This window comes from Vespa crabro, chromosome 7 (genome assembly GCF_910589235.1).
Source record: "Vespa crabro chromosome 7, iyVesCrab1.2, whole genome shotgun sequence".
Classification (NCBI taxonomy): domain Eukaryota; kingdom Metazoa; phylum Arthropoda; class Insecta; order Hymenoptera; family Vespidae; genus Vespa; species Vespa crabro.
This window is the reverse complement of record NC_060961.1, coordinates 197701-210315: the sequence shown is the minus strand read 5'-3', so window position 1 is coordinate 210315 and position 12615 is coordinate 197701. Positions and strand designations below refer to the sequence as shown.

The window sequence follows — 12615 nt, the reverse complement described above, 5'->3', positions numbered from 1 at the left end:
TTCAGCCTGCAACAAAACGTACTTTGGCGACGTAGGAAAGACTTACGGTTTGGAATTGCATCGGCCGAAGGAAGACAAGGTGCCTTACATTTGCAAGCTTACCTTTACCGCGCCCGGCGGCGATCTCGGTGATATCATACAGGTAATGAATTGACCGATATCAAACGTAAGATCGATCGTATTCAGCTCGTTCACGGATGGTATACCGACGAGAAAATGGAGAGCGTTAGAGGGCGAAGCGTCGATTTAAGATAATTCCTGATAGGTTAGGTACATACCTAAATGAAAGGACAAACTTTCGCGTTTGTTAAAGCAAGCGTATCAAAGTACCGCAACTATTCGAGTACGCTACGGTGCATAACTCACGTTCGCGTCAGCGAATTCGCTTCGTCGATCGAAATTGAGCGTTAGCCAATGAAGCAACGTCGTGCTAGAATAAACGTACTTTTATATATTAGGTGGTAATCAAATTTAAGGAATTTTTTAATAACCAGTAGAATCGCGTATACCTTATCATTGAAATTTCCTATTTCTTACGTTCTCGCAGCTCAACTTTGACAGCTTCACCCTTGGCAAATTCGTTTCGTTCACCGCGGAAGGATGTCCAGACGGATCTTTGCAAATCTCCGAAGTGGAACGTCCCGATGTAGGAGGACTTTGGTGTGGTACGACGAGGGATCCAGCCATTTACTACAGCGAAACGTCCAGCGTCTCCATAACTCTGAAACTTCTACGACTCAGCAAGGATCAGAAGGCATTCAATTTCGATTTTCGGATGGCGTACAAGATGATCAGAAAATCCGACGCCGTTGTGCGCTACGGGAATCCTTTCGTAGGTACGTGAAATGAAACTCTAAATATTCTAAGCCCTTCCGCTCTTCCTCCTATTTTCTACGTCCAATTCAGCCATCTGATTGAAAAAAGGATAACTCATTTTCGAATAAACTCTGTTTCTCAAATATTGAAATTATTTAAATAAAATTGCCTTCGTAATCGCGATCGTAACGATTAAAATGACCTAACTTTCTAAATGGGGATAACATTAAAGGAATTACATTAAAATGGCTATACCATGTGGTCAGGAATGACGCAAGTAACGACGATGACGACGAGGACGACGACGACGACGACGACGACGACGATGACGACGACGACGACGTCGAGGATGACGTCGACGACTACGACGACTGCGGTGAATACCGAGGACAAGCCGACCGTCGAATATACTAATACTTCGATGGCTATGCTTATGGTCGAGCAACATCCGGTAACACCAACGAAATCAACCTCGGAACAATATCTCGGTGATCTCATCTCTGGAACTTACTGCTCGAGAATATTCAGCGATTGCGACCAGAAGAAGTGCAGACTGCAATCCCCAAACTTTCCTGGACTTTATCCTCGTAATCTCACCTGTTACTACGCGGTAAGTCCATCTAAAGCTCAACCGAGAGAGCGAGCGAGAGAAGCTCGACATGAAATATTCCTATCGGGATAAAACGTGTCCACCGGAAAGTAACATATACCTAACCCAGATAGGTATCTATCTGCCGAGTCCTTTGATACAGAAAACCGTAAAAGTTGGCATCGACTTGGTTGAACTTTTCGTTGGGTATCATAAGCGGGCAATTTCAAGTAATATTAGAAAGTAAACGAATGCTTTTCACACTTGCGATATCCAATCGCACCTACGTACATCCAGGCGGATGTAATTCTTGATTCGTCGCACGTTCCCATGCAACCACGACAAAAGCTCTTTTACATTGAACAAAGAGCGAGTGTTCTAGATTACGCGATAAAATATAGCTAGAATTCTCAAGTGGTAGATTTGCATTCGCTTCATTGGAACGTTTTTCGTTGTTGGGCAGGTAAGGCAGCACGAGGTACCGCCGGGGAAATACGCGTTAATTTCGGTCGGACAGCCAAGAGGTCAATTGGTTGCCGTAAGATCTAGACCAGCGACGCAAGGCGAGTCACCGCCACGCGAGCTCCATCTCTGGCAAGATTGCGACGTCATACAGGTACGTAAAACGGAGCCGCGAAAATTGGATTAAACGTTATAAATTCGTGGAAGGAGTTGATACTCTCGTGGAATCAACATGAAAGTGGAAGCGGAGATGGAGAACGATACTACGTGACCGTCCTACGGAGAAGGAAGGAACGCTCTACTTTACATAGGAATCCTCCTTTTTCAAATCCCTAATTTCTTTTTCTTACCTCGCTCCAAAAGGAAATAAAACCATTTTATACGCCTAACGTACAGACGGTTTCTTCCTAAGGAAACAATGTTTTATGAAAAAAAAAAAAACAAAAAAAAAGAAAATGAAAAATAATAAAAAGTGTGCGAGACACATATACGGTACGGGGAAGGAAAAATTGTACGGCTCTAGGGATCGCATCGTAGACGATGCGCGGATGCTGCAACGTCCCTTTCGATTTTCAAACAAACTCTTTTTCCTCGTAGAACTTATATCGACAGATAAGATACGGTGTATCAAGATGAGAATTTCATATTTGGCAGGATTACGTGACCGTCTACGACGGTTATACCACAAGGGATCCGGTGATACTAAAATTCTGCGGTGGCGGAGAACCAGTGCCCGAGGCAACGAGCAGCGGACCAGAAATTCTCGTGGAGTTCACGACGTCTCCTTACGGTACCTTTCTACATTCGACGCCGCAACGTTCCCTTCACGGATTCCAATTGGAAGTCCAGGTAGATTTATTAAGTAGGAAAAGAGAGATAGAGACAGAGATAGAGAGAGAGAGAGAGAGAGAGAGAGAGAGAGAGAGAGAGAGAAAAGAAAAAGTAACTTTTGAAAATGTACTCGTTTCCTATGACAGAGAGTACGTATTTCTCAGGTGAAATTTGTCGACGCCGATTCACCGACGTACGCGAAGAACAAGCGCTGCGAGTTTTGGTTGAAAGGTAATAGCGGAGGGGTGCTGGAGTCTCCCCGTCATTCTCTACCGAGAAACAGTAGCTGCCTCTATCATTTACGCGGCGCCGGACCCACTTTGCCCAGTCCCACGCCTCCGCGTCCTTTACCCAAATTCCCAGAGCAACGGCCCGGTACGGTATGGCGGAGACCGGCGCCGGTTCCACCGCAACCGCAGTTCCGCGTTTGGTTGTCGATTTTAAAGTTTCACGTTGGCATCACCGCTTCTGCCGGCACCGACGAGGATTGTTCGACGACTCTGATGGTTTGGGACGGAGAAATGATGCCTCTTGGGGAATGCAACGAAGCTTGGTAAGTGTTCAACGTTATCTCTAAATCTAGGTTCCAATTTAATAGATACAAAGCAGACTCGTATTTGTCCATTTTACTTTTCTAAACAAACACCGTAATTACATACGTATGTGTTCGCTTCATTGGAATCTCTTTAGCGAGAAGGAACGTCAAAGGTACATAGAGAGACTCGGAGAAGCGACCTCGCAAGTTGTCGCACGTCCCGCAAACAACACGACTCTCCTTGCCAGATATTGCAAGGACAAGGTTCCAAGAACTTGCGATCACGCGATTCTTCAAAACGTCAGCCGTCCTTGCTCCCTCGGAGAAAGCTTCGTATCATCCGGCAACAGCTTGACCATAGAGATGCGCATGATCGAGTCTACGGCTCTCAGGCAAGTCTATAATCATTATTTTTATACCGACGTTATTTTTCATACGTCGTAATACCGCGAAATGGTGCGCTCAACCGTTCCATGGAAGAGGGAGAGAGAAAGAGAGAGAATAAAAGTAACAAGGCACGAGGATGCATCACACGGTCTAGTTAATCTTTTCCACCGGAAAGCATCCCCGGCCCTATTTCATCGGCCAAGTCTTTTATCATAATAACGTGGCGTTCAACGTTTCTCTTTAAGGCCCGTCAACTTTCGAGCTCTCTACGAGTTCGTCGATCTCCATCAGGATGGCGAAGCTTACGGCAGTGGACCGTGCTCGCGTGCCTTTTACAGCCGAAATCGAGACACTTATCCAGATCGTAGATTTCAAGGACCTCGCGATATCTTTCTCTACGGTCGTGGTGGATCGAAAAATCTTAGGTAAGTTCTTTATTAGCAACGGTCAAAGAAATCGAAGAACTAATGCGCCAACACGATTTATCACGATATTAACGGCAACGAGTAGTAGTATATAGTAAAACTAGTAGCCGGTTTATCGACGCTTGCAAAACATATCCGTGGGTTCTAACCCAGAAGCTCATAAAATATCTCTTACGATCGCGATCTTGAAGATTTATGAGGGCCGTAAAACGAATCGCAGGTAGGACCACGAACGACCAATCCGCTTCTATCCGTATACCGTCTTTTCCGATTGCGTAGCTCAAGCTTTGCTTAGCTACGATAGCAAAAGCTTATCGTTTTCGTACGGCGCAGCAAATTCGATGAACGCGAACGCGCACCGGCTTTTCCTCTTTTAGAAGAAACAAGAACGGATTAAAGAAACTCTGTCAATATCGCCATAGTTAGGGAAATATAATGATTCGAATGGATAAGAAGGATCGATAAATGTGGCTCGATCAAAATCGCTTGGCTCGTTTAACTATTAACGTACATTCATGACGTCGGCGATGCTCCTCTCGTAATCTTCCTGCAGTTATCGATCCAAAGTCCGTTCCTTTGGGTAACCGATGAAGCATGTAAATTCGATTAAGTCGCTGAAAGTGCAGCCTGGAACGGATTTTGCAGTTGCGTGTACCGGTTCGAGGGTGAACACGACGAGGTCGTCAAGCTGAGGTTCAACAGACTTCTCAATGGAAACCGGACCTGTCGCAGCGTCTCCTCTTCCGATTTTAATCGTCTTCTTTGCATCGGATCCGATAACTTCTCCCTCAAAGTAAGTACAAACGCGTGCACGCTAACCTTCGCGAACCGGCTATAAGAGAGAGAGAGAGAGAGAGAGAGAGTAAAAAACAGAAAAGAAAAATTGTCTCGCGATCGATGCGCGACGGAGTACGCGATAGAAGAAAATACGAAGAAAAGAAGATATTCAAAAGACAAGAACCCGACGGATCGTATTCTCCTATTTATATCGACGAATAATATCCTGAATGGGACCGTGCTCGGTACGGAGTGCAGTGAAGCGGTTAAGATTTGTAATAACTAACGTCGAACTTGATCGACGGACGAACAAAGTTTCCCGATCTTCTCTCGGCCGTAAAATGGATAGAAGCATGACTACCGAATCTCATAAATGTTATCAAAGCGGAGTGAGCTTCAAAGAAGTTTTGGTACGAGGTTCGATAACAAAATCGATCTCTTTTCGATTGACATCTCGTCGTCGATAGATTCAAAAGAAAAATTGATATTCGATCATACGAGATCTCGATTTTCGAATAATCAGGGAGTTAATCCGCGTAACCACGTGCCAAGACGATAAAAACAAAGAGAGATTAGAGAGGATTTTTCCTATAACCCCGATCGTTTCGTCGTTTAATCGAACCATCTTACGAATATTACGTAATACGTAATAAGTATCTGACGCTCGCAGGTGCTCGATCTCCCATGGCCTAACGCACCGGCCGTTCAACGCGATTGCTTTTGCTCGAATCGTTCTCTCCCTATGAACATCAAGTCCAGCTCGAACATCGTCGAGGTACACCTGACGGTAACGTCTATGAACGCCCTGGACGACTACAACAACATCTTCTTCGAGGGTACTTGGGAGTTTGTCAAAACGTCGCCGTGTTTACAAAAGCGCAGAGTGAGAGGGCCTTCGGGGGTGATCAAATACAGATGGCCGCTCATCGACGAGGACGAGGTACCTACTTTTTCCTTACGTTTCACTCGAGCTATATAGTTCGATCGACACTTGAGCTTTATCATTATGCAAATGATTTTCAGAGAAACTGCGAGAAGCATCCTTGGCTGATCGACCCGGCTCCAGGACAATATCTCTATGTGAAAACGCACGGTTCGATCATGACGAATCGTATCAAGTGCGGGACGAAAAATCGTATAGTTTTGCACGCCGGAGGAAACATTCGTGCATCGGTATGTCCGAAACCGATGGAAGATTCTAGGGAACAGGTCGTAGAAATTTTCAGCGATGGCTGGTCCGTCGGTAGCCCTAATTTCATCCCGGTACCTGGCCGAGATCCCGTTAGAACGATCGCCGTGGAGTTTTTGATCAGCGAGCCGGAAGCTTACGGCGTCACGTGGCTCGAACTTACCAGAAGGTAATAACGTCGATAAACCTATCTACCTACTTTTACTTTTCATTTCTTGATTCTGTCTACGGCGTCGCATCGTATGCGATGAGAGAAAAATGTTTTTAATCGGTTTAGGCCGGCGACGACGTCTACGGCCGGACTACAAATGGCCCGGGACTGCGTCCAACGATGTCCGGAATTGGACGCGTGCATAAACGCTTCCCTTTGGTGCGACGGAGTATCCCATTGTCCTTCGGGCTACGACGAGGCTTTGAAGCATTGCTCGATGCTCCTTCGATTGCCACCTTTACATTTTGCCCTCGGAGTTTTGGCTATTCTAACGATCCTCGTAGTTATCTTCATCGTTATATGGCGAATTTGTCGGCAACGGACCAGTCGCTCGATATCTCAGCACCGATTGAAGAGCATATCTTCGGAGACGGCGATAATCGAGGGAAAAGAAGTGATCTGCTGACACAGCGACAGTTCTGTGCGATACGTCGAGGTCGACCGCGTTACCACCGTGTGACAATCGCCATCATTTTTCGCCAACGCCTCCTCCGCCATCTGTTTGATGTCAATGCCTTTGTCATCGTCGGTAAAGCTTTCAAGGAGTCTTCCTTCGGAACAGCTTATACGCTGTTTTTCCTTTTGAACGTACGACTCTTTGAACTGCCTCGGTGTGGCGTAACGCGCAGAACTCTATCTTGCTTTACGATTAACGAATTGAACGAACTGAGCGAACTGACTTTCAAAAGTAAACGACGACGACGACGACGACGACGACGACGACGACGACGACGACGGTCGACTGCTCGTTGGCTCGGATAGCGATCGAAACTCTTTGACAGAACGGATCTCGCGTATTTCTTTTTCCTCCGTGCGCAAAGGCTCGTGTCCCGTAAACGTTTAGATGTCTTCAAAGATACGACAAAATTGATGTACTCGAAGGAAGGAGGAAAGAATACCAAATGTATACCTCCCTCTCTGTCAACTTGGAACGAGATTCAAAGAGCATCGGGTTTCTCAAACTTTTACAACGTCGTTCCGGCTTGAGTAAACGTGAGATAGAGAGAGAGAGAGAGAGAGAGAGAGAAAGGTACGAACTTTAGACTAAAATCCTGTTTACGTTACACCACGGAGAACAAGCCGCGATGAATGACCGAACTGTTTTAACGAGGACAATAAGTAATAAAATCCTAGTAATATCGCACCGTTATGGTAGTATAGATTTTCGCGTATCTAGGACCTTACGAGTATCGATAACTTTTCGATATCGCCAATTGTTTCCTTCCTTGGTGTTTCCTACGATAACGAAATAAGAAAATGATCAGTTCTGAATTCAATTACAGATCCCATTCATTCTTTATTTAATACCTCAAAGGTTCATCGATACTCCCGTCTCGATCCTAGATACATATATTCGAAGAAGAAGTAATTCGAGAATGATCCGAGGCATCGAGCACTTGACTCGTTTAACGTAAAATTAAAGAGAAAAAGAAATCTAGCTGGCCCTTCGTCGATTCTGGAATAAAATGCAAAGAGAAAAAAAGAGAACTTAAGGGGATGAAAATGTACTTTGTCTAGGGATATCGACCAAACTACAAACTACAAAAAGTATCTATAAAAAAGTGTGTGTGTGTGAGAGAGAGAGAGAGAGAGAGAGAGAGAGAGCGAATTAATCTTATTCGATTACTAATCGATTTTAAGCGACGTGACTTTCGATTCGAGGGGCTGGACGATGCGGTTGGTAGAAATCGCGTAGTTTGAAATGATGTGATAAATATATACGATGCTGTTTTCCTCGAAGCTGTGCTTCGAAATTATTGTTACGTCCGATGATGCGACGTCGATGGAAAAAAAAAAAAAAAGAAAACAGCTAAATGAAGAATTTTTCGAAAATTCGAAAAAAATGGCATCGGCGTCGATGTCACGGCTTGTACACCATGTTCATAATTGTAAATAATTGATTATTGACCTATTTATATAACGGTTAAAAATGCTACACACGTGCACGCGTTTGCCTCCGTTCGCGAACATCGGCGTCGCGAATTATTTTATTTATTTCACTGGCAGATATTTGTAGCAATGCAACGCAACGCAACGGAGAACGGCACCGTGCCGCTTCACTACTAATCGATAAGTACTACGAATTTCGAGGTGAAGAGAGAAACGCGAATTCTTCGGGAGGGAAAAAGGAAAGACGCGCAAAAAGAAACAAAACAAAAAATACGATAAAGAGAAAACAAAACAGCGAATTCGAGCGAATGAGATAGCGGCTGCGATCGATTCGAAATTATCCGTCAAATATACAACATATATTATACGTATTTTCAGCTAGCCAAAATCACCGCCATTCTTTTCTTGATTAACTATAAGTAAAAGTTAATTGGCGAAGGGTCGCGTTACGACGCTAAGAAAGAAAAAAGAAAAAAAAACGACCCTCCACGACACGTTGAAAGAGGACAATCCTACGATATTGATCATTACTACTGGTCGGGTAGTAAGTATCGTTTTCGGCCAAAAGAAATCGGTACGCGCGCGCCTATTATTTTTTAAATCTTATACTTATAGCTTCTTCTTCTTCTTCTTCGTTTGGTTAAGCTAAATTCGTTAAACCCGCTAAAGATTAATTAACGAAACTTACGCAGATCTATCTATTTATTTTATCAATAACAATTCAGAGAACATAAGACTGATGGTATTTCGAGACATTTACTTCAACGTCAATGTGCATTTTTGTTTTTTTTTTTTCTTTTTTTTTCTATCGTGAAATATCAACGAAAATGTGATCCTCCAAACTGCCATTCGTACTCAACACGTATGTATGTACGTACAGAGAAATTTTTTTAGTAAAAATCCATCGATATTCAAACCGAGAAAAATCAATGGAGTCCATTTTTGTAATAATCAGCGATACGTGTTCTTCCGGTCCGAACGACGAACCTACGAAGAGTGCGAAAAATTTGCTCGGTAGGAAGAAGAACAAAAGAAAATGTTTTTAAATCGTTCAAAAAGAAAAAAAAGATTTTTTATTTCAAACGGTGAAACGTGTGTCGTGCGCCGACGATGTACTCGCATACCAACGTTGTTTACATGTTCTTTTCGAGACGTCGCGACGAACGAGCATAATTAACTAACGAAAAAACAGGGTCGCTCGAGCACGATAATTTGCGTGCACGCGCGCGTTATTATGCCTTTGTTCTTTCTATCGTACTTAGGAGCTTGAAAGCTCCGCATCGGCCGAAGAAAGCAGCACAAACCGTTCGATATACGAGTATGATGAGGTATTCCAATACCGTATTCCAACATCGGCCTTCTTGTGTTCTTATTCGCGACAATTGCAACGGGAGATATGATTTACATACTCGTTAATACTTACAGAAGGCACAAAATAATTTTAGAATAAGCATCGCATTGTCGGAAAGATATTTCGCTTTTTTGTCAAATTATCATCCGAGACAGACGCGAATAACGATATTTAGATTATGATTTGATCAAAGATAAGCATTATAGTTGAGGAGGATAATTTTTCGAAAACGATAATATCGAGTTCATTCGAGAACGTAACGTTCTTTGAAGTGGAACAAAAGAAGAAAAAAAAAATAGAGGGTGGGAGAGAGAGGCGAAAACGCGTCAACTTGTAAGTGGAGGGTCGTTCGCGAACTCGCTGAAGAACCTCGCGTGTATCGATCGTACACGAGCGCACAGCAACCCGAAACAACGAGGAACAACGGTCATTCGAGCGCAAAACTTGATGCGACGAGCGCTCTCGTCACTCGGTAACAAGGGAAACTTCGTTAGGACGTTCTTTTTACCCTTTCGCCTTCGGTCCCTCTTCCTTTTTCGATGCACTGCAACGCACATTGCAATGCATTTCGATTATACCTTATCGAGCGCGAACGATGCCACGTACGACACTCGATAATCATTTTTTCCAATTTCAATTCTATTATCACTTTTGTAATCCTGTCCTCTCGCTTTTTCATTGCTCCTCGACGAACTATTCGCCCCCCGATCCCGGGAGGATTCGGAAGGATTCGGGATTTCACGAAGCTCCTCTGTTGTAAATAGTTTTCTTCTAGTCCGTAAGAATTTTAAATGCTCTAGAAAAGCCGAGTGTAAGCCGCATAATACAAATATTAAATTATTATAATAATAATAACAACAATAAAATACAAATAAAAATGAAATAAAAATAATAATATTAAATAATGATAATACTAATAATACTAATAATAATAATAATAATAATAATAATAATAATAATAATAATCACGTAGACGAATAGTCGTTATTATCACGATGTGAACCATATCCAGAAACGCGTTTATTGTTGGATCGTTTAAATGTGGCAGCGAAGGAAAATGTTCTTTTGTCTCGCGTATCGACGAATGTTACGGTAATATCGGTAAACTGGCCGAGTGGAATCGAATGAGATATTGTTTTAGAAGATTTTTGCAACGATATAAATGAAACGTCACGTTTTTGGAAATAATCGATCGCACTTAGGTCGTTGATGTTTCAGGTCTGAAATAAAATGTCTTACTCGATATTCTCTCCTGAGAAAATCGAATAAAAGATGAACGAGTAGCTATACGATTAGCGCAAGTTCGTTTCGTTTTTGAAGACAAAAGTAGGAAATTATATGTACACATACATATGCATGTATATGTATGTATGTATATACGTACGAGCGTGTACATATGTATAGAGGATGAAAAAATGGACATCGTGCTACCGAGACGAATAGTAATGCGCGCGTTTCACAATTATAAATTGATTTATATTATCGTCTCTCTCTACCTTAATTTAATTTCGTAAATTCAGTTTAGAGCTCACCGACTGACTCTCTATTAAAGGTTTATATAGTCGCACAGAACTTTTATGGGTTCAAAGATCGTCTCTCAAAGACTGCCGAAAAACGCTTATTATTTCGAATCATCGATCTTACGCGAATCTTCGTGTCCGCTTATCGTAATTATGAATTTCTCTATCGACGTTAGCGACGATGTACAAAACACACGATTTGGCACAAATTCGATTAGTCCAATCGTTTTTGTTTTTTTTCCTATCTTTTTTTTTTTTTTCTTTTTACCAAGAACTTCAATTTTCACGTTAACCGAACTCGCCTTCTACGTTTGTATATATATGTTATCGAGCGTTTATGCTTATGTTAATCCTATAAACTATTCGTGCTAGGACGAGATACTTTGGAAAAGATTCGAAGGCGAATGACCTCGCCATTCCAAATCCAACGATTTGTCGTCTCGTTTGATAAATACTTGCATGTATCGCAAAATAATGAAATCATTTGATCGATTATATAAATGCCCATTTAATAAAGAAAAGGAAAGAATGAAAAGCATGTGAGTGTAAGTAAGAAAATAATCGACGGGCGTATTCGATCGTATTCTTGAACTTCTTCGGTATGGCACGAAGACAATTATTAAATATTATTCTAAGAAAGACCAAATTATACTCTCGAAACTTTCGCAGCAGTAATTTATATTATTATCTCTTAGCAGCGAAACGTATTGTTTTTAGTGCATGCTTGTGCACTGACAGTAAGGGAAAATTAGAAAAGTAAAAAAGTAAAACGAAAAAGGAAAAAACAAAAAAAAAGAGAAAAACAAGAAAAGAAAACAAAAAAGAAAATAAAACGAAATAAAAACACTCAAGCATGAAGGTCTCTTTCGATGGACGCTCGATTAGTACGGCGAAAATCAAGGTCAGCAAGAAACCTGACAATAAACTGACACGCATATATATACACACACACACACACACACATACATTTGCGATACTAAGCCACACGCAAGCACACACAGAGAGAGAGAGAGAGAGAGCAGCACTCCTCGTATGCACACACACACACACACACCACACACACGAATGTTTCTTAGCATATGTATGTATAACCTAGAAACGGGCTCGAGGATCAGGTGACACGATTCGCGCTGTTCGATCGTCATCGTACAGCGACGATGACGCCACCGTCTCGATCCTACGAATGATTCACAAATTTAATTTTCCCCATGATCCCAAAAGATAGGAATATTTCTTGGACTTTCTCGTTCAAAGAAGCGACATCGTACCACCTGATCTCGACGTACTCTACATACGACATATTGTACCACGATCATTCCTTCTATCGATAACAAAGAATTCTAACCGAGCAATCACTGAGCAGTTATATATAATGAAATTAGTAAATACACCAAAGACATGCTCGTATATGCATATACGTACAATGTGCATACACAGTTATTAATTATACCGTTACTAATTACCAATTCGTATATCGAATATGCGACATTTTTAATAAATTATTTTGAAGATTGCGTCTATCGTCTCTCACTCGCCAAACGCTCATGTCCCGACCGCCCTGCCGTCCGTTCTCGTTTCATCTTCAATTTTTCCATGGAAAAGAAAAGGAAAAAAAAAGGAAAAAAAAGGAAA

The 12615-nt window shown here is 42.2% G+C and overlaps 1 protein-coding gene across 6 annotated transcripts in view; it reads left to right on the top strand.

Moving 5' to 3' along the window:
- The window catches only part of LOC124425741, a 53337-nt gene extending 40840 nt beyond the window's left edge, over window positions 1–12497 (top strand). For all 6 annotated transcript variants that reach the window (XM_046966540.1, XM_046966539.1, XM_046966538.1 and 3 more), the window contains 12 exons: window positions 6–142; window positions 548–836; window positions 1083–1426; window positions 1869–2021; window positions 2522–2716; window positions 2863–3251; window positions 3389–3625; window positions 3866–4045; window positions 4691–4838; window positions 5493–5762; window positions 5846–6180; window positions 6289–12497. In XM_046966540.1, coding sequence (XP_046822496.1) covers window positions 6–142; window positions 548–836; window positions 1083–1426; window positions 1869–2021; window positions 2522–2716; window positions 2863–3251; window positions 3389–3625; window positions 3866–4045; window positions 4691–4838; window positions 5493–5762; window positions 5846–6180; window positions 6289–6628 — 3017 coding nt within the window. In that variant the 3' untranslated portion in view covers window positions 6629–12497. The remainder of the gene's footprint in view (window positions 1–5; window positions 143–547; window positions 837–1082; window positions 1427–1868; window positions 2022–2521; window positions 2717–2862; window positions 3252–3388; window positions 3626–3865; window positions 4046–4690; window positions 4839–5492; window positions 5763–5845; window positions 6181–6288) is intronic.
- Window positions 12498–12615: the final 118 nt, after the last annotated feature.